Below are 23,448 nucleotides of genomic sequence, written 5' to 3' on the forward strand. Positions count from 1 at the left end.
ATATAAAACCTGCAGCCATAAATACGACCAGTAATCTTGCTTCTGCTTGTCACTGGATCATTGTTTTAAAGGCCAGTGTAAGTGTGGCACAAGCTAACATCACTTAAATTCAATGATGTACAGATGTCTGCAGCTGTTGATGCTGTCCTTTCAAAGTCCTACGGCGGTGGAAGAGTGGTGACGAGCACAGACTTAACAGGTTGGAAGTGCATTGTCACATATCTACACGTAGGTGACAGGGGTCTTATCTTAACATCGCTATCCTGTTTTCATCCGCAGGGACAGATTTCGGTAGAGACTTCTGTGGCTGAGCAGCCTTGTTCAGGTAGAACACTGTTCACGTATCCCTTGTAGGAAGATGCTAGAAAAGGTGCATTAAACATTGCCTGTCAACTTAAGCTGGTCAAAACCTGCAACTGACGGCTGTTCACTCACGCAGGATAAAAATACGAGAAATAATAGCAAAGCGTATGCTAATATGCACTACAAATTAAACATCACCTGTTGGAATGTCAAAAATCGTTTGGATATTGACCAATCAAAACATCCAGAACGAAGAACAACTCTAGTGATTAGAGAACTTGAGAGATTAAGTATTGGTATAGCTGCTCTATCAGGAAAACCATTTGATTGGGATAGGCTCAGAATACTCAATCTGGGTTGGAAAGCCAAAGGGCAAATATCGTAATGACGGGGTGGGATTCGCAATAAAATCAGTTCTAATGGACGAGATTGAAAGACCCTCTGCTGTGACTGATCAAATCATGAAACTTAGAATTCCACTTTCATGCAGTCGATTCCTCTCGATTTTCTTCATCTATACTCCAACCATGCAAGCGAACGAAGTCATCCTGGTTTTCTACAGAGCACTCAGTAAGGCAATATCATCAGTACCTAACAATAAAAAGCTCATAATTCAAGGTGACTTAAATACTCATGTTGAAAAGGACTGGGAGACATGGAATGCACTAGAGCGTAATGGAACTCGCAAAATTAACAGCAGTTGCTGGAATTTTGTTCTGAGCAGTCATTGGTACTCTGCAATACTTTCTTCCATCTCCATCAGAAAGACAAGCGCAAAATTAGTTGGATGCATCCCAGATCCAAGCAAGACCATCTGATTTTATTATCGCAAACGCAATGTTGTAGATACCTCCAATGTTATGCGTAGTGCTAAATGTGAGTCGAATCATAGATTGGTTCAAGGAAAACTCAAACTGTGCATACACAAGAAGGTACACATGACATGGGTTTTTAAATGCATTGATGTTGACAAGCTAAAGAATCCTGAGTCACTGACTCGTGTGAAGGAGACATTAGACAGTATCGTTTTTGATGGATCGTGGGAAAATTACAAAGAACAAGTATATTCGACTGGTTCAGATGCAAAAAAAAAAAAAGAAAAAATAAAGATTGGTTTGATGAAAATTATCAGGAAATCAGTAACCTACTTCAAGAGAAACATCGTCTTTATGAGAATATCCTTATTCAAGGAATGCAAGGGAATACATCTGATTATAAGGCTATTCTCCAAAGAGAAGTAAGGCAGATGAAAAGCACATGATGGTCCAACATATAATCTGCCTCTGACAGAAAAGATTCAAAAACAATTTTTTGACGTTTTTATCAGGTATTTGGTCCTTCTTCCTTCTTATATCAGGTCTTGTGAATCTGATAAAAGCATTCGTCACAGTTAGTAGAGATGCTTTGTAGAGGGTGCTTGGTAAGCTGTTTGCCCGCTGACATTTGTGCATATGTTTAGGGAATTGCATCGAAATATGAAAGCTAGAGTTGCATTCAATGGTCAGCTCTCGAATGAAATATCTATTGACAATGGTATAAAGCAAGGAGAAATTCCTGCTCCAACTCTTTTTTCTATCTATTTACGGTTCTGTTGTGGTATTCATTCTCAAGTTGTGACCTAGATATCCTATTACACTTCAGGACATTTTGAAAGGTTTTTAACCTTAGGAGATTCAATGCATAATCAAAAGAGTTTCAATATCTGATCAGGAAACTTCTTTATGCAGATGATGCAGACTTTCTTGTTCACACTGAGTATGACATGGGTGATTTTTTACGAGCCTGTGATGCATTCGGGCTCAAAATCAGCTTGAAGTAAACTAAGGTGCTGTTCATGCTTCTCCCTGGGAGGAGCAAATTGAACCAAACATCTTGGTTCTTGGCTTGAATTGGTGAATGAACTTGTCTACCTTGGAAGTGTATTATTTTTATTTATTTTTTTTTATTACATTTTCACCACAAACAAGGCACATTGCCACTTTGGTGTAGGGGGCTACTATCAGGGTAAGCAACTACTGGGGCACTATGTAGGGATTTGGGCAGCAAGATGTCGGTTCACGTTGCACTTGAACTTCTGCATGTCAGTACAGTTAGGGAAGCATGATCCTGGAATGGAATTCCAGAGTCTAGCGGTTCTGGGGAAGAAACTACTGGAGTAGAAAGATGTTTTACATCTAGGGATCTCTACAGTGTGGGGGTGGGATTTAGCTGCCTGTTGGGTTTGTCGAGGGTGTCTGCGTCGTGGGGGCACAAGTGTCTGCAGTTCGTCAGAGCATTCACCATTAAAATACTTGTAGAACAAGCAGAGGGATGCAACGTTTCGTCGATGGCACAGAGGCTGAAGCTTAGATGCCAGTTCAGGGCCTATCAGATTGGCAACTCTTTTTTTAACCTTGTCTAGGAGCGAGAGACTAGAAGTAGATGCACCAGCCCAGATGTGACAACAATACTCCATACATGGGCGAATGGTGGCCTTATAGAGATACAGGATACTTTCAGGTGTCAGTAGTTTTCTAGCACGGTAGAGAGAGCCTACCTTTTTTGCAGCGGCCCTGGCAATGTTTTCAATATAATTGTTCCAGCTTATGTTTCCTGTGAACGTTAGGCCAAGTAGTTTGAAAGATGTACTCTTAGACAGGGAGTCACTGGCCATTGCTATTGGTGGCAGAGAAGGTTTCTTGTAGTTATTGTAGGAAACCAGTTTAGTCTTGGCAGCATTGAATGTGACCATCCATTTATGTCCCCATTCCACTACAGATTGGAGGTCATCCTCTAGTGTTTTTGCCATTTCTTTAGATATGTGTTCATTTGTTTTCCTGTCATGCCTGTTATAGAGTGTAGTGTCATCAGCATATATACCATCTCAGAGGCAGTTTTGCCGGGGAGGTCATTAATAAATATCAGGAACAATAGAGGTCCAAGAATAGACCCCTGAGGCACTCCCGCATTTATATCACACTGTTTAGATATTCGACCGTCGAGGACAACCTGGATTTTTCTCTTATCTAAGAAGGATTTAATTATGCTAAGTATTCTACCAGTGATACTGTATGATTTAATTTTCCTGAGGAGACTCTTGTGCCATACCCTGTCAAAAGCCTTAAATATATCTAGAGCTACCGCTCTGCCCTCCTCCGCTTTGTCCAGTGAATGGTATATACATTCAGAGATTGCAGTGAGGATGTCAGCTGTGGAACGGGCTTGTCTAAATCCATATTGTTTGTCAGTCAGAAGTTTAGCATCTGCAAGGTGCCAGACTAGAGCCTGGTTAATTATGGTCTCAAATATTTTGGCGAAAAGTGGGAGGAGGCTAATGGGGCGATAATTTTATGGGTCAGTTGGATGGCTCCTTGGATGCCGAGATATTCACCCACATTCAAAAAGCTTCTGTTGCATTTAGGAAACTCGAGGAGAGGGTGTGGAGTGACCATCGACTCACCATTAAGACCAGGGTGGATGTGTATATGGCGTGTGTTGTCACAGTGCTTCTATATGCTGCAGAAATATGGACGACTCACCAAAGACACATTAAGGTTCTCGACCATTTCCATCTTAAGTGTCTGAGAAAAATTTTGAATATCAAATGTCAAATGTGCATACCAGACACAGAGGTACTAGAAAAAGCACAGTGCCCAAACCTTGAAATCATGGTTACAACTGTGCAGTTGCGCTGGACAGGTCACATTGTACGTATGAGTGATGATCGTCTCCTGAAGAGACTTTTCTATGGAGAACTTGCAAGTGGTAAGCGTCCACAACATAAACCCAGAATGCGTTACAAGGATGGCCTCAAAAGCATTTCTGAGGGATACAGATATTGATACTGACACCTGGGAAGAAACTGCAGTTGATCATGTGGAAATTGGTAAAAAAATGGCTGTGGTTCTCTTCTGGTTAAGAGGGTGAAACATGCAAAGCTGAAAAGGGCACTTCGAAGGGGAGAACTGGAATTTTTGCCAGGCAACCATGCAAATTGGATCTGTGAAACGTGTGATCGAGTTGTTCCTTTCAAAGGCAAGGAATGAGCCACCTGAAGTCTCACAATAACAAACCATCGTCATTCATTGTTCCACAGCGCTGTCATAGCATAGTGTGTGTAATACGCAGTAAGGTATGTAGCTCTACATCTGCACTTAGAAGGCAAATAGTTATGTACAAAGACAATATTCCTCATCCGGATTTGATCAACGCCATTAAGACATTGAACTTGGTGTGCCATGTATGCCATGTATGTCATCGCCCCTATAAGTCAATTGCAGGTCTTAAAATGAACCGCCCCCCCCTTAAGTAAACACTTCATCAAATCTCCACACTAACGTAATGTACTTGCAATAACCCTTATCCCTGAGTGGCTTCCGGGCTTTGATAAGTGGTGATCTCTGTGTAAAAATAAAAAATAAAAAAAGAAAGTCACCTGAGGACACATGAAAAGATACTTAATAAAGTACATGAATTTTGAGATGGCAATCATCTGTGAAGACGCTGCAATCATCATATATATATATATATATATAAAAATATATATATATATATATAAATATATATATATAAATATATATATATATATATATATATATATATATATATGTATGTATGTATTTTAGGTACGTGCAAAATGAATAGCCGATGCTCAAAGTGTATAGACATTTTCACCCCTTCCCTTTACTTAAAAATTCACCAAAAATCAGGAAATTAACGAATTTAAATGAAATTTTCAGTACTTATTAAATAATGATGACGGAATATAATGAACCAATTATTTTTATTTGAATCTTAGTGAAAATGTATTAAGTTGTTTAAACAAAAAACACCTCTATTAAAGTTATGGTTTTCAGTAGTAAAAAAATGAATGAATTTATTTTCGCTTTTTTTATGAAAATAAATCATTATTGTAGCAATAAAAAAGAAAACTTTATTTTTTCAGGAACATTACAAAAAAGCCCCTTAAATCCGTATTAATAAATTCGATATAACTCAAAGAAAAAATAATTTCTCGAACTACCGATATTATTATTGAATTGAACATTGTTTATTTCATATTCTCATACAAGAAATTATAATTGCAAAAATATTTCTACTTTTTTTTTAAGATTACATGTTTCGCACAATTTTATATCTATGGTTCTAATATTTTCCTTGCTTAAATGAATGTGAAACTTTCAGCCTAACATAATTTTTATATAATCTTCAAAAATGAAAATATTTTTTTAATTTAAAATCAGGAACATAGAAAAATAATTAAATTAACAAATGATAAAAATTATACAAGCGGTTCACGATAGGAATGTACTGATGTACGGCTGGGGAAAAAAGAAAACCAGCATTCCTTTCACTCCCTTTAACTACCTGACGTCATTTTCAGACAGCCTTTTGACTTTTTGACATTTCAAGTTTCCATAGAATTCACACTTGGACGATTTTTCGTTTGTTGTAATTCTGTGAAGCTAGAATCTCTCACTTTTGGAAGTTAATTAAAATATTTTTTGTACAAACAATGTATTTTTTATTTAATTCAGTATCTTAGGACTTCACTAATTATCTCCGAAATATACCCAGAAAACTAATATCTTCTAATAAATTTGTTTAATTTCAAAATTTAGCTGAATTTGTCAGATTCTGAATGTCGCCGTGAAAACATTTTTCATTATACCTTTTTTTTTTAATTTGTACTAGATTTTTTTTTTCTTTTTGGAAATGAATTTTAGGCTTTAATCTTTCAAATACAATCAAAAAGTAGTCAGAAACCTGCAAAAAATTATGATAAACTGGCTTTCCAAACTATGTCCCTTTATCCGCCAGTCCATACCTATGTTTAATTTATTTTTCTCACATCATCGAAAGATTCTTTTTTTTTTTTTTACTAAAAACACAATAGCAGCTGTTCTTTGCGATGGATTTTCATAATATTTGGATATATTACTATTTTCGACATGGCAGTTCAGTAAGTAATATTGTTATTGCTTACAAGGGCATAAAAAAAGAAGAAAAAAAAAAGTGAAACTACACTGGGGGACCACCCGAAGATGGTCAATGGGCACTAGTTGTCCCCCTATATATTCCGCCATTTTACTCATACCTAGTAAGTACACACACACACACACACACACACATATATATAAATATATATATATATATATATTTCTGTGGAAATATGATTTTATCAATTATATTTCACTTTTTATAAATACAAATCCTTAATTTAAGAAGCTCTTACAGAGCATATAACAAATAAACGACAAAAGTTTATATTTCAAATTTCGTAATGTTGACCATCTTACAATTTATTCCTTTAATTCCGTTGACACTTACAATTCCTGACAGTAACTGTTTCGTAGCACAAAATCATTCATTTAATTCTTATATCAATCGATGAATCTATTTTGCCATAACTCATCAGAAGACGTAGAACATATCAATTAAACCAAAAGAAAATAAAATACATTTGGACAAAAATACAAAATGCGAAAATTGGAAGAGAAGTTGAAATTACCTTATTTTTAGCTTACATTATGCCATTTTTGATTGATATAATAATTAAATGAATAAATAATAATAAATTAATGATCTTGTGCTACAAAACAGTTAGTCAAGAACTTTAAGTGTCAACGAAATTAAAGAAATAAATTGTAAGATGGTCAAGATCATGACATTTGGAATATAGGCTTTTGTCATTTATTTGTATTTATGCATATATGTATGTATATATGCATGTATATGTATGTATGTATGTATGTATATATATGTATGCATGTATATGTATGTATATATGTATGGGTCCTGGATATGACCTTAAACTATATCCAGTGGTGAGGCCCCAGCTTGCGGGCTTTGGGGAGTCTGGAGCCACCCTTTAATTACCATTGCTCCCAGGTCCACTCTGACCCGGAGTGGTAGTACCTGTTAGGGTCTCAACTATGGGTTAAATAGAAAATGATTTGAAAACAACCAATATATTCTATTAAAAAATTTTCTTCAAAATCTTTGGATTCGGCATTAAATAACCCGAAAAGGGTTGATATGCCGTAAAACAAAAACAACCAACCAACCAACATGTGTATATGTATGTATATGCATATGTATGTATATATGTAGGTGTATATGTATATGTATGTATGTGTATATGTATGTATATGCATATGTATGTATATATGTAGGTGTATATGTATGTATGTGTATGTGTATATGTATGTATATATATGTATATATATATATGTATGTATATATATGTATATATATATGTATATATGTATCTATATATATGTATATATGTATGTATATATGTATATATGTATGCATATATGTATGTATATATGTATGTGTATATATATGTATATATATATGTATATATATATGTATATATGTATGTACATATATATATATATATGTATGTATATATATATATATGTATATATATATATATATATATGTATATATATAGAGAGAGAGCAGAAGAACGGATATATATATATATATATATATATATATATATATATATATATATATATATATATATATATATATATCCGTTCTTCTGCTCTATTTCTCTATTATTTTAACTATTTACACATCTGTACCCTTCTCGCCTTGAACTGCTGTACTTTTCGTCACGTTTGTCATCTTTATTTTACAGTCCGTCACCCTTTTCCCTCGGCCACTTTGCTAGCGTTCAATAACGTACCACCCTTCCACTCGCACACATATCATTCTTCCTTCATCGCGCCACATGGTTCTTTTTTCTTTCCTTCTTTAGGAGACGAATGACTTCGGACTCTAAACATTCCCGCCTTCTTCCCACGAGACAGTCTAGACACACATATATATATATATATATATATATATATATATATATATATATATATATATATATATATATATATATATATATATATAAATCTTTTGAGTTGTTGAGTTCGTCCTGCTACAGCTGGAACTGTCTGTTAGAAATTGTTTTTCCTCAACGATATATAAGTACCGCTAAGTTTCATCGGCAATGCACACCACCAGAGCGAAGCCAATAGTGATTTACTAGGTTTTTCCCGTTACGCTGTTTCATATAAATGTTGGGACTCGGAATTGGAAATCAGAATATTTGAACTGAATGTAATGAACAAACAAGAAAGAAAATCATAGCAAAGACAGCAGATGCCTATTGATGTTGGTCTTGAAAAATCCAAGGTTAAAAGTAGGGTGAAAACAATCAGCAGGAAGAGAGTTCCACAAGCTTGATGTTCTTAGAAAGAAGCTACTGGAATAGGAAGTTGTATTTCAATGAGATCTTAAAACAGCGAATTGACGAAGATCACTTGACAAATGATTAAAAAGAAGCAGAAATCAGACAATTCTGAAGAACAAATACCATAATAAGAAAAAGACTGATACTTGCAACAGTACGTGTGTGAGAAAGAAGTTGCAGAAAAGAAAGTAGATTTGGACCAGTAAAACTGCAAATAGGTTTCTGTACCTTATCAAAAACTCAAATAGGACAGGGATTCACTAAGAAAATAAAGACAAGGCAAAAGTGGGGAGTTTACTAAGACTTTAAGGGGAGTCGTAGACTTAATATACTTACAGAATAGAAAAATATTGAGCATATGATATACTGCTAGAAATAAAATAAAATACAAATTATGCTAATAATCGCCAAGTTACGAGAGATTATATAGTTTCATACGCGGACAACAAGTAAACTAAGTTCGATTAGATAAACGAAATACTAAAAAATAGTACTAGTACTGTTCAATTCTGCCTTTAGAGAAAAGAGAAATGATTGATAATGACCCCCCCCCAAAAAAAACTCTAAGAGATAGAAAACTATTCCATAAGAAGTTTTGAAGAATCCAGCCAAAAAACAAAAAACAAAAAAAAAAAAACGTTGAGGACAAGCTGCCAGTGACGAATTTGTAGGAATTCATTAAGATAAAGGTTCAAGAAACAGAAATAAATGCTAGAGAATCAATTCTACGTTAGACAGAACACGCATTATGTCTTAAATCAAACGGAAAGTGTTAGGTTTCTCTTTTGTCACTATCACTCACCAGCTAAGTGTTTTGTGACGAGCATGCACGGAAGAGATCAAGAATTGTATACCAAGGTCTTCATCGGTCTAGGTATGGTGAAAATGAGGCCACCCAAGGGCTATAAAAAGCTGATACATTTTTTTTTTTTTAATTTTCTTCCTTTGAAGATTGTAACGCTGGGTATGGGGCAGCCAAATCAGCTGCCAACATTGCCCTACTTTTTATTGAAACCAACCGAGAGCTCTTTTTAGTATCCTATTTGTTCCCTTAAGTGAAATTGTCTGGATCTCTTTTGCACTTGGTTCACCAGGAATATTAGTTAGGTAGGACTTCAGGTTCTTCAGAGTCATTCGGCAGGTAACTGCCAAGGTTGCTCTGGTAACATGTCGTGTTAAGTCATTTCTTTCAGGATCATATGTCGAATCTTTGGATGTTCAAGCTCAAATCGACGGAATTGTTTCGGATTGTATTGTGTCGACTTGTCAGAGGTGTTTGGGTTCAAATCGAGGGAGTTGTTCAGGATCGTGTCATGTCACGTGGATGAAATTGTTCAGGACCGATTTTGGGAGGAAATAAATTTATTGCTTACTGTCCGAGGCTCTCTAGGCAATTCTTAATAGGCCAGAGGGCTCCTCCTTTAGGGGCGCTAAGTTTCCCCCACCTTCTGACCTTGTTTTACATCTCCCTGCAGTATTAAGGAAGTAAATAATTTTCCAGTTGCATAAAGTGAACACCTGAGTTTGCCAGGTTCGTATTCAGTTCCTCCCACAGACACACTTTCATTTAACCCACACCTAGCCTTGTATCTTGGATAAGAAGTCAAATAATATGTAAATATGGTACATGACACCATTCAGTACAGGACGCCATTTGGTATGGGTACCATTTGGTAGATCATACCATTTGGTAGATCATACCATTTGGTAGATTATACCATTTGGTAGATTATACCATCTGGTAGGTAACACCATTCAGTAGATGACACTACTCCATAGATCACTCCATTTGGGAGATGTCACCATCAGGTAGATCACACCATTCAATAGGTTACTCCATGTAGTAGATCAAATATGGGAAGCGTGCCATTACCTTCCTGACAGTCCCTCTGGTAGTGGCCTTATTGCTGATGGGCTGGAGTATATTTTGTTTCAGTCCTAGGGGATCCACTTCACCAGGATGTACATTCTCGTGGAGAAACGGTTAGCTTATTGCTAATCTGCTGAAGAATACAAATGGTTCTGCTTAGCCGTTACTTGTAGACTAGTGTGCTGGCCTTTCAAAAATATCCAAACCTATGTCTAACTTCCTGAAGAGGAGCGAAAGAAACCAACCGAAATTCACAAATGGTCTCTAGTCGTATGTATATCCCAGTATGGGAAGATGATAGCGTTAGGTTTTTTCAGCTACTGTCAACGTTCTTCTATACAAAACCTCTGATATTCCTATTGCTATTGACCAGGCTCAACATTGCTTAAGTGTAACGTTACCCAACACGTTGTAGCCTCAGTTGTAAATTAGGCAAAGAATAGGAAAAAAACGTCAACTCGCTTTTTCCCATTGTAAAAATAAAATTTATTTCCTCATTCTCCCACCACATGTAACTTCTCATTATGGCTGTGACATCTCTCATGTGATCGTCTTCTCTGATGTGCTCTCTCCCTTTTTATAGCTTTTTCCTTATAGTGACGTCATTTCACATTTTGTATGCCCTTGCATACACATGTCCGCGCTCGGTTACATAAGTTCAATAATCTAATGAGAGCCAGTGTGTCAGCATGAATGTGCCAAATATATAAAAACACTTTTACCCTCTATAGACATTAAATAAAATTTAATTTTCTTTGCTTTGTCCTTTAGTCCTTACAATCCATGAGCAATGTTGCTGATAAAGGGAGAAAAATTGCTGTTTTCTGAGTCAGAATTTATCCAACCAACACTTATCATTTCCTAGTTTGTGATTTGGAATGGAAGTAGTAGTATTTTTAGCTCATTACATCAAATGGCTTCATGCCTTGTCTGGAGTGCTTTCTATCAAAAACAAATCCCCTGTCATCTGGTACTGAAAGCCTAATTTATTAAAATTTGGAGTTTGACATAACCCTTTAATTTCCCTTTCTCTCAGGCCTACTCCGATCCCTAGTTCTTACCCTACCCTTATTGTGATCCAGAATGGTGGTATCTATAAGTTTAATAGAATCTGCTGTGGGTATAATATGAAACTGAATTCAGTGGCGAGGCTCTATTTTGAAGAGCATGAGCTCATTAGTTATTTGGCATTAATGGTGGTTGGCCAGGTAAATAAGAGCTTTCAGATGATCAGTTCATACCTTTCTAGTCTTTCTTGAACACGCCTCATCTTAATATGTAACATAATATACGTTCAAAACGTGACACAAGATAAAGAAATCAGGATTTAAAACAAGAACTCTGGCTAAACAAAAATTGCTGGGATATATATATTATATACATTTTTTTTTGGCGTAAAGTAGTATTATTGTCTAGTGCAGTGTTTCCCAACCTTTTTACCCTGAGTTTGTTATTGAAATGGGGTTTTCCCCATTCACTGTTAAAACTGACTGATCCTGTACAGTTCTAAGAGATTCACCCTCCCAGGCTTTACCTTATCTTTCGGTTGGAGTATGTTTCTTGCTTATTACCCAAGGCGCCTTGACTGAGGAATTCCCAGGCAATTCTTAATAGGCTAGAGGGCTCCTCTTCCAGAAGCATTGGTTTGAATCTCCCTACCTTATGACCTTGTCTCACATCTATGAGAAACGTCCAAGGATGGAGTACTGCTGCCACATCTAGGCAGGAGTGTTAAAAACAGCCTATCCTGCCTTGACAGAGTACAAAATAAACTTCATGGTTTAGTGGGGATGCCTTTTTCTCTTCCCTGCAACCTCTCTCCCACAGAAAAGACGTTGCGAGCCTGTCTTTGTTTTATCGTTATTTCCATGGCAGGTGCTCGTCTGAGCTCCAATCTCTTGTCCCCCCTCGCCAATCTTTCACGAGAAACCACCGTCTGGCTGAAACTACTGTCAATAATGTTCCCCACTCTTTATCTGTGCCTAAATCCAAACGTAGATTCCATGAGCAAAGCTTCTTTCTTAGAACTGCACGCCAGTGGAACTCTCTGCTGCTTGCCTGTTTCCCACCTGACTACAACTTGGACGTCTTCAAGTCCAACATAAACAAACTCCTGACAAACTACCCCCTTAAGTAAGACACTCCATCAAAACCCCCCCATACTAATGATTACTACAATACTATCTCATTGATTACTGGACACGCAATAACCCTTATCCCTGAGTGGCCTTCGGGCGTTGATAAATGGTGACCCCCATGTAAAAAAAAAAAGCAAAAAAGAAGTAATACCAAAACCAACAGAGTCTAGGCCATTGTTGAGTTGGTTTGTTCCCAGTTGGCTGAGTTATGTGTGGTCCTCTGCAGTTCTAGGAGATCCACCTTTCCAGGCTTTGCCTTCTCTCTTTCAGAAGAAGTTTATTGCTACTGGGGTATGCTCGTCTTTTAGGGCAAGGATCAGCCACTCATTTGATACCGGGGCCTGATCGTGTTATAAGTACAGGTTGCGTGGAAAACAAAGGTCCTTAATAAAACAACTAAGGAAAATCATATATTCAATCTAAATATTTAAAACATAAACACTTGAGTAATCAGAAAACAAAGGAAAATCTAAAATAAAAAATAGTTTTCTTCACGTAACGTTAAAATACTTCAAAGTGAAAAAAATCAACGGAATTGAAATGGATGAAATTATGACATGCATGTTTGAAAGTGTTATTGACAATTTTACTACAAACAAAAACGAAACACATATACACATGCATACGAGTACAAATAGTTGCAAGCATATACACTTACCTCCATACACATGTCCCCGCCTTATGTCTACCGCCGGTCAGTCGGTCAAATTGGCTCTCAGTTTGTTTTTTTATGTTTATTTTTTATATATTTTATGCCGATTGAGTTTTGATCGTGTTTATGTGGTCATAGGATCCAAATTAGGTCAGATACAAATTCAGAGAAGACATTTTATTGAATTCATCTTTTATTGAATTGATCTTTCATGTTTAAAATAGTCATTCGTAATCAAATTCAAGGGAAATTAAAGTGCATGTACGGACTAGATATGCAGGCCGTAGGTTGCCGACCCTTGCTCTAGAGTGTTGAGTTTTTAAATCTCACTTTCCTATTCTTGTGTAATATCATCTTGTTGTGGAGGTGGGGAGGAGAAAAATAACTTTTTTATTGCGTGCCATTGAAGCATGTGGTCACACTTTTATATGCAGTCGTTTGTATTATTGTTGTATTCAGCAAGAGCTTTCAAACTGCACTGGTTGAGGGCACTAGAGGGCAGACAAAGCATTGTTGCACCGTACGGTTTTCCATTTCAATATTCGCAGTTTTATAGCCCTGTCCGGTTACATCACTTTTTGTTCACGCCACTGTTGTTCTCGAATGGTTGATCTTTTTTTAAAATTTCATTTTCACCCCAAACTAGACACTGTGCCACATTGTTGTAGAGGCTACTATCTGGGACATAATTTGCAGGGATACTCTATAGGGAGTTGAGCAACAAGATGTCTGTTTAGATTAATGTTTTCCACATGTCAAAGTGCTTCTGGACTTGATGGGAAAGCCTGAAAAGAGTAACAATATTGAGCCGGGTCAATAACAGATGGGTGACCATGTCAGTATGAAAGAAGGTGCATTCTCTAGCTGTTTAGTTCACAGTTGTAGTCTTCTCTTTTCCTGAGATATTGTTAGGGGTTGGACATGACTGAGGAAGCCTCTCCTCACAAGGTTATTTTTTTGTTATTCAACTTATAAACAATGGTATTCACTACTTTAATAGAAAGAACCTCTATGAAAGAATTTTGGTAATTAATTGGCTCAATTTTTTACCCATGAAGTAATACGGCACAAATAATTACCATTAGGTAATACAGCATAATCACATGGACACACCAGTTCCTGTTAGATGACCGAAGTTAAGCAACGTTGAGCCTGGTCAGTACTAAAATGGGTGACCATTTGGGAATTCCAAGTGCTGTATATGCTCTCCACTTATCTTGGCATTGTTTCTCGTCGTTCTGGACTTCTTTCACTGGACTCCAGCAGTGCCGATTCATGAGAGATGTTTTTGGGGATTTTGCAACCTTTGTCTCACAATTATACACACAACTGCCCTTATCCATTGTTTCTTGAGATTGAATAGAGGGATCGATATCGATCGAAGTGGCAGAAACCTCCGCCAAGAAGTGGCCTTCCTTTGAAGGCAGATTCAAATCTTGTACGGTTCACATTTTATGTTTCTAGCCACATAGGTTGTGCCTATATTACGCCCATTAAACACTCTTTAAATACATCAGAGAAACTGAAATTTGGGAAATACTGAATTACTGATACTTCTACCCTCTCTTATCCCCTTTGCATAAAACTTACACTAAATATAGCCAATATTATACTTCCTTACACTTAGTAGCTATGTTTCAAAATTCATAATGATCGGTTCATTAGTTTTTGAGCTTATCTTGAACAACTATTTATAATTTTTTTTTTTTTTTAATTTTGGAATCTTTTGATATGAGGCTCTATAATTTGTGCATTCATTCTTTTTGTGGACTGTTATCCTCATCTTCTTTCAGGGCCTGTGGTGTAGTGTATAAAGGCATTGAGCCTCTTTGGTTCCAGGTAAGCATTGTCTGAAGATAGCGGTTTCAATCCTATCCAAAGCAGGCCAGAGGATTAGCTGGCCAAAATGTGGTGGGACAGCAACACTATGGAAGTAATTACTGGAGACAAGTTACAAGACTCATCAATCCTTTTCCAGTTGCTTTTAATCACCTGAAGAAGGTCAGTGGATGAGTTTGTCGAAACGTGGTGAAACAAAAAAAAAAAAAACTATGAGGATGAGGATAACAGTCTTCAAAAAGAATGAATGCATAAACGATATATAATTTTATATACATATTTATCATCAGTGCAATGAGTTATGATTAACGCAGGTCAGGAGAAAGTAATTATTTCAGATTAAGACTATTCAAAGATATAAAACCAATACTAAAACTTTAAAACGACACAACAAATACTCACAAAATTAACATTTTCTTTATCTGAAACTTAGAAAAAATATTCATTCTTTGACGTTAAGTTGATGACGATTTCATCACATGTGGGGGAAGAGGTTCCAACCTGATTTTATACTAAAGAAAAGTAGCTGTGATTTTTTAAAAAATCCAGAATTTTTATATAAAACTGCTCAATCAAAAATAGAGCAAGATGTGCTAACGGTTATATCTCATAGGATTAGTGAATCTCTCGACAAAAGCTTCCTTTCTAAGGTAATTGCTCTTGACATATTAAAGGCCTTTGATAAGGCATGGCATAAAGGCCTACTTCACAAGATTTCCAGCTACGGTTTAACTGGAAATGTTTTCTCAATTATTAAATCATTTCTCTCTGATAGGCTCATAAGAGTAGTGGTTGATGAGCAGAAATCAGAAGCCTACAGTATTAATGCTTGTGTCCCTCAAGGGTCGATCCTGGGCCCAACTCTCTTCCTGATCTACATCAATGATCTCCCAAAACACATGCTTAAATCATTCGTTAACATCTATGCTGATTACACGACCATCTATGGCAGTGGTTTTCAACTGGGGTCCACATGGACCGTAGGGGTCCATGGAATATTTCTGGGGGTCCACAGGCAAAACATAACAAAACTTATCATTATTGTAGTTGTTGTAGAATACTTTATTTGCATTAAATTAGTTTTCATTTAAAAATAAAGCTTAATTATATAATATTTCTTTGATTATTAAAACCTCAAAATTTATATGAGTGAAAAATAGAAGATTGTCTTTTGACCAATAGTTATGAAGGAGTCAACTTAGAAAAAAAGAAGGGAAAAGGGGTCCATGAGTAAAAAAAAAGGTTGAGAACCACTGATCTATGGCAACACATCAAAGGCCGTAAATGACAAAGTTCTCTCTGATTCTCTCTTCTCTGATCTTGAGCAAGTGGTACAATGGAGGAAGAGGTGGCTGGTTACTTTTAATGCATCTAAAACCAAGCTTCTATCTTTACATCATCAACGCTCTGATCCCCATCTGGCATCAATTGAAATGGATGGCTCTCGTCATGGGGAGGCCCCATGTTTTGACAAGCTTCTGGGATTGACCTTTACTCCTGATCTGAAATGGAACACATACATCAAATCTGTTGCCAAGGTCGCTGGAAAAATGGTGGGATCCTTCTACCGCTCCAGTAGATATCTCACTGCTGATGCAATTTTCTATCTATATAAAAGCCAAGTACGTCCAAGGATGGAGTACTGCTGCCATATCTAGGCAGGAGCTGCTAAAAACATATTAAAGTACAAAATATTAGAGTACAAAATAAACTTCGTAGCCTAGTGTGGGATGCCCTTTTCTCTTCCCTGGAACCTCTCTCCCACAAAAGAGACGTTGCAAGCCTGTCGTTGTTTTATTGTTATTTCCATGGCAAGTGCTTGTCTGAGCTCTAATCTCTGGTCCCCCATCACTAATCTTTCATGAAAAACACCCGTCTAGCTGAAACCACTGTCAGTAATTTTCCCCACTCTTTATCTGTAGATTCCACGAACAAAGCTTCTTTCTTAGAAGTGCACGCCTGTGGAACTTACTTCCGTTTGCCTGCTTCCCACCTGACTACAACTTGGATGTCTTCAAGTCCAGCATAAACAAGTTCCTGTTGAACCGCCCCCTTAAGAAAGACACTTTATCAGATCTCCATTACTAGCGATTACTACGATATTATCCCCTTGATTACTGTACACGCAATAACTCTTATCCCTGAGTGGCCTCCGGGCCTTGATAGGTGGTGACTTTCTTGTAAAAAAAGAGTACTTTTTTATAAAACATGACCTTCTTAAAAGCAGTATCGCCTGACAACGTCTTTAGTATTCATACCAAATTGACTAAAACATTGTCATGAGTGTATTTAAATATTTCTTTAAATACCAGCAGGGGCGGGGTGAGCCCGACTTTATCGGGCGTAAAATATACTTTAATATATTTTAATTCATGCCGATTTCGTATTTATAACAGAGCCGGTTCTCTATTGAGTATATATATATATATATATATATATATATATATATATATATATATATATTACATTTTTACCCCAAACAAGGCACATTACCACTTTGATGAAGGGGGCTACCATCACAGGCCTAAGTTGCAGGGGTACTATGTATGGAGTTTAGCAGCAAGATGTCTGTTCACATTACACTTGAACTTCTGCATGTCAGTACAGTTGGGGAATTAGGAAACTGGAAGAGAATTCCAAAGTCCTGCAGTCCTGCAGTTCTGGAGAAGAAGCTATTAGAGTAAATGGCTTTCTTACGTCTAGGGCTAGGGATCTCAACTGTGTAGAAATATATATATATATATATATATATATATATATATATATATATATATATATATATAGTACTGATTTCAAAAGATTAAAAAAAATGACATCAGGTAGATTAAAACCATAACAATTAGTGCTCCAGCTGCGTTCACTACCGTTTGAGTTACAAGATAAATAAAAAGAATTAAACTACTTTTAAGTATGATTAGTTTGCCCTTGCGCATACTAATAGAAATGCAAACAAGTTGAAACGAACATTTTGTAATTCAAGTTGCTGATGTCTGTATGCGCTATTCATCTATCCAAGCACAGATTTTACTCATTATAAACCATTCTTGGTGTGTGCTGACTATTTCCTGTTAATTCCAGTGTTATTGTTGAAGAATATAGCAGTTAAATATTTATACACACAGAGACACACATACATACATCTACTGTTTTATTTAAACCTTAAAAATAATCTTAATGGCCTGTTAAGGCCACAAGGGAGACAACCAAGCAAAGATTGAAAAAAAACCCTAAGCAAAATTCATCCTGAAGTTGGCTTGCCAGGACACTATATACATACAAATGTAGGAAAATTTGGGCATATTTATTTGGTTTAAAAATATTTCATTGGTTTATCGTGGTTGATGGTAGTCGAATGGTTCGGGTCCTTGCTAATGAAGCCAGAAATGAATTCTGTTCCCAAGGTTCAAATCTCTCGACTGGCATTAATTGTGACACTCTGCACTGATGATTCCCGAAAGGATGAAACACTAGTGTCAGTAGGTATTTAATAATTATTATAGTAAATGATTATATATATATATATATATATATATATATATATATATATACAATAATCTGAGGTTTTCCAGAGGTTAACTAATCAATGAAGTTTAACGAGGTTAGTACAAGAATGTTCAATACAAAAGTAGAGCAGGATATACTCTTCATTTGTTTTTACATAAGCAGTAATATGTTGCTACACAGCCATGAGCATGTTTCCGTCAGCTAGTTACCAGTAACTAGAGAACTCTTCAGGTTATACAGTTTATACAGCACAGTTTGCAAAGAAAATATCACAGGGAGTTAGTATCAGGAGGTCTGTCAAATCTTGTGAAAAAATAAGATTTGGTTGAATGTAATTAAGGCCTAATAGGGGTGCGAAAAGGATGGGGAGTTACAGTATGAGAGAGAGGAAATGAATGGTAAAGAACAGTATTACATATGCGTACGTGATGGCCATCATAAATCTTAAGCATATTGATTTTTATAGGTTCAATCAGTAAGGAAAAAAGGGTCTTCAGATTTAATCAGGTTATTTAGTTATAAAATGCTTTTAATTTGACTAGATTTTTTACGTGGTCAGAAAATGTTCAACTTACGTTGCCCTCTTGTATATCCCTGCCCCACTACACTCATCTCTACAAACATTAGTGAAAAGGTTAAGAGATAAGGAAGAAAAGGAAAAGACGCAAGGGAGAAAAGAAGAAAAGGCGTGTCGTTTTCCTTTTTCCTTATCTTCCATCCTCGTTCACTCACCCCACACTCACTCGCATTTCTCATCATAGCCTTTTTATTTATTTGCTACGCGAAGTTTCGAAAGTTGAATAGCAATAATGATAATAAACTCTCAAAATATATATGGTTAATTTATCTCCATGCTTAGATATGACCACCTACTCTAATAGTGATAATGATAATTAAAAATAGAATCTAATAAGGGATAAACATGTTGGTGACTGCGATATTTATGATAATTGGCAATGATAATTTTTGATAATAATTCTTTTTAATAATGGTAACAATAGTGGGAAAAAGTGTTTCAAGTAAAATGTAAAGAATAATGGATTCCCCCCCCCCCAAAAAAAATAGAAGATAAGATGTAAACAATATAAGATAAAATAAGTCTTCACACACACACACACACACACACACACACACACACACACACACACACACACACACACACACACATATATATATATATATATATATATATATATATAAAATAAAAATACCAGCGATGGTTGACGTTATGTTGTTTTGAAAAAAAGAAAAAACCGAATAAATTTATGAAATAATCATCATTTCGTCCCTATTTCAGATGAATCTTCAGGATATTAAAAGTAAAAATGCAAAAAAAAAAAAAAAAAGAAACTGATCACAGACCATACGAAAATGAAAGGAAAGCAGTATTAGAATCCTACCCATATCGGGAAGAAAGACATGTGTGTGTATGACGCCCATACACACACATGTTTTCCTTCCCGATTTTTTGCATTTTTCCTTTTAATATCCTGAAGATGTCCTCTGAAATAGGGACGAAACGTTGATTATTTCATAAATTCATTCGGCTTTTTCTTTTTTTCAAAACAACATACATAATATATATATATATATATATATATATATATATATATATATATATATATATATATATATGCATATGTATACTTATATATATATATATATATATATATATATATATATATATATATATATATATATATTCAAAAGTTTGACTCATGTCCAGGTAACGTACATTTAAAATTTCAAGTGTTTGGATCTAAAATTGGCGAAGGAGTTTGGTAGAGTCTGCAAAAGTCAACTCTTTTAACTTTGATCTCTTGGCAGCCAAATTTTCACTCAAAAACTGATTAAAAAGCTTGCTGCATGTCTGAACGCCATTTATGTAAAATTTCAAATGTTAAGGTCCAAAATTGGCTGAATCGTTTGTTAGAAACTACAAAGTTCAAATCTTTTGAACTTTGATTCATTGGCAGCCAAATATTTGGAATATGTAGAGAAATTGCTTGGAAGTAATATATGGAATGATTTTCCAGAGTAATACTGACAAAGATGGTGTAGTAATGAAATTAGCCGATATTAAATTCTGTGTAGATTTAAATGAAAAGGTACATTTTTGTTGGATCTTAGTATATCTAGTCTTAGGGGCGTATTTGATATGGACCTAAGGGGGGGAGTATGTGAGTGATATAGGCTATGTGATTTTTAACACCTACAATTTATTAATGTTTCTTGTTTCTTATTTAGGAGTTTATACTTTACTTTTAAATTTGTTGATAAAGAGTCTTTCATTTAAGCAAAGGAAACAAGGATATGTAAGTGATTAGCAAATTTTTCAGAATTTCCCAGTTAAAAATTGATGTTGTTTTTTTCCTAATAGTTCACTATAATATACAGTCAATGATGTCTTATCGCTATGCTTTGAATTCGTGAAGGAACTTTTATGGCCAGTGTATCTTTGCTTGAAAGTATTGCTAGTTGGTCCTTCTTTACTCTAATGTTAACTAGGTATATAACAGAGGTTGACAAACAGTTCAGTCTGAGGGGAAGCAAAGGCTTAGAAAATGGAATAAAAGGTGTCTCTCGATCAGTAGGAATTGTTATCTTCTACACTGGTGAATCCGAAAGCATGAAACACTAGTGTCTCTAGGCATAACTTTATGTATATTATTTATAATTATAAGTATATATGTGTGTGTATTCTTTTTCTTTTTTTTTTGTCATATCTTCAACTGAATTAATTATTGTTAACAAATAGAATTGCATGAATGGAGACGCAAATTGGTCACATGTTTCTGATTAATTAAAATAATTGAATGTTGCTTCTTTATATTTTCAGGCATTATCCAAAAAGAATGAAGACGTTCGCGCTTATCGTCCTCACGTTGTGCATAGCACAAGTTGAAAGTAAGGAGAGGTTTATATATATATATATATTTCATTTTTCATGTGTCGGTTATGGAAATTTTTAAATACTTAAATAATTCTCCCTGGGATTTTGTTGCGTAATATCCCGAAAATTCCTCTTGTTCAACGACCATAGATTTAGACAAAAATAAAATGAGAAAAATCGTAACGATATGAGAACTAACGGTTCAGGATTTTACAAGTCTCTAACGGCCTTTCCCAAGAGGTTAGAACTTAACTCGATTTGGAGAAAGTTTCGGCGACGAAAACCTTTTTTTAATGTTTAATGAGCTGTCCAGCCCAGTGTTGCTTAAGAATGCTTGCACTTGCATTATTACTTCGCAACAAAATATTATTTTAAAATCTGCCCGTCGATCGTATTTTATAAATAACTAGCATTTTAGCCCGGCGTTGCCCGGGTGTTTCGAGGTATATGTTGAGCAAAAAAAAAAAAAAAAAGCGGTAATTTTTTTTAACTTTGACCCGTATTATAACCCCTTAACATTTATTGTTTTGGGCTCAAATCAAGTTAGATTCATGTCCAACGAACCTATATCTAAAATTCCAAGTGTTTATACCCAAAATTGGCGGAGGAGTTTGGTATAGTTCTCCAAGGTCAAATCGTTGAACTTTGACCCCTTAGCCAAATTTCTGGCCGAAAACGGATTACAAAGATTTTCTCAGATCTCAGTACCCTGTATATAAAATTTCGAGTCTGTAGACTGAAAATTGACAGTTATTGCGTAAGGAAATGTACACAGGCACACAGACAGACACGTTCACTTTTGTATATATATATATATATATATATATATATATATATATACATATATATATACATATATATATATATAAGACTGCACTGCCGATTATATTATTTTTCCGGGGAAATCTTTTTTCCTTGCTTCTTACATAATTCCCACTAAGCGTAGTCTTCGTTGCCGCCACTTACACTGGCAACACCGCAAACTCAAAGACAAATCAACCTGCACAATCCTTTATACATTCCCGTTTGCTTATTGTCTCGCATAAATACTCGTATAATAGGTTGCCAACTTGCTTAATGCTCTGTAACTCTTCTATGTTTCTAATTTACAACCAGAGGAAGGAATTCTTTCTGCCGTATAATATTAGAAGATTATTGAGATTGTGGATTTTTTTCGTGATACTGTCTTCATTTTCCGTTGTTTGAAAATGTCCTGACAATCTTTTTGGTTTTTCCCTTTTTTATGGCGTTTTCCCTTTTTTCTTGTCTTTTCAACCTTTCATATTTCTTCAATATTCGTCCTCCTTTAATTCCCCTTTCTACGCTTTTGCTATTTGGCATTTGAAATCCAAATACAAAGTGCATTTTTTTAATTTTACTTGGGAATCAGCACTCATCAAGCCTCGAAGGCCACTCTAGGATAAAGGTTAATGAATATAAGGTGGTAGTTTAGTAATCGTTAATGGCGTAAATTGGGTAGAATTTGATTATTTATGGTGACTGCTCAACAAGAACTTGTTTACATTGGATTTGAAAGCTACCATGTTGTATTCAACCGGAAAGCAGAACAGCGGAACAATGTTCTACAGACGAGCAGTTCTGGGGGGAAGCCATGGTCATGGAATATGTGTTTAAATTTAGGCACAGATAGAGAGTGAAGTGCTCCGTGTGTATGTTTGTATGACCGGCTAAAACTTTAAAACGACAAAACAAATACTCACAAAGTTGGCATTTTCTTGATTAAATATTTAGAAAAAATTATTCATTTCCTTGATCCTAAGCTGGTGTACATTTCATCATATAAGGGAAGGTTTTTTTGTTTTTTTTAACCAGGTTATGTACTAACTAAAAGGAGGTAACTGTGATTTTTTAATGCATAATGTAATTCTCTCATGCCGATGCATTACTAAATTGTATATGTGTGTGTGTGTGTGTGTGTGTGTGTGTGTGTGTGTGTCCAGATATAGGAATTGGCTATTCGGGGGGGGGGGAGAAAAAGAGTATTTAAACCTGGAT

The 23,448-nt window shown here is 35.6% G+C and overlaps 2 protein-coding genes across 2 annotated transcripts in view; both read left to right on the forward strand.

Moving 5' to 3' along the window:
- Positions 1 to 23,448, forward strand: part of LOC145283512 (uncharacterized) — a 70,069-nt gene that overhangs the window by 40,208 nt on the left and 6,413 nt on the right. The window contains exon 2 of the mRNA XM_080132349.1: positions 21,379 to 21,446. Within this exon, the coding sequence (XP_079988475.1) occupies positions 21,395 to 21,446 (52 nt within the window). The 5' untranslated portion in view covers positions 21,379 to 21,394. The remainder of the gene's footprint in view (positions 1 to 21,378; positions 21,447 to 23,448) is intronic.
- On the forward strand, positions 3,633 to 4,124 carry LOC145284095 (uncharacterized). The gene has a single exon (XM_080133160.1). It carries the CDS (start codon positions 3,633 to 3,635, stop codon positions 4,122 to 4,124), a length of 492 nt encoding a protein of 163 aa, XP_079989286.1.

This window comes from Euprymna scolopes, chromosome 8 (genome assembly GCF_053919585.1).
Source record: "Euprymna scolopes isolate OS-2025 chromosome 8, ASM5391958v1, whole genome shotgun sequence".
Classification (NCBI taxonomy): Eukaryota; Metazoa; Mollusca; class Cephalopoda; order Sepiida; family Sepiolidae; genus Euprymna; species Euprymna scolopes.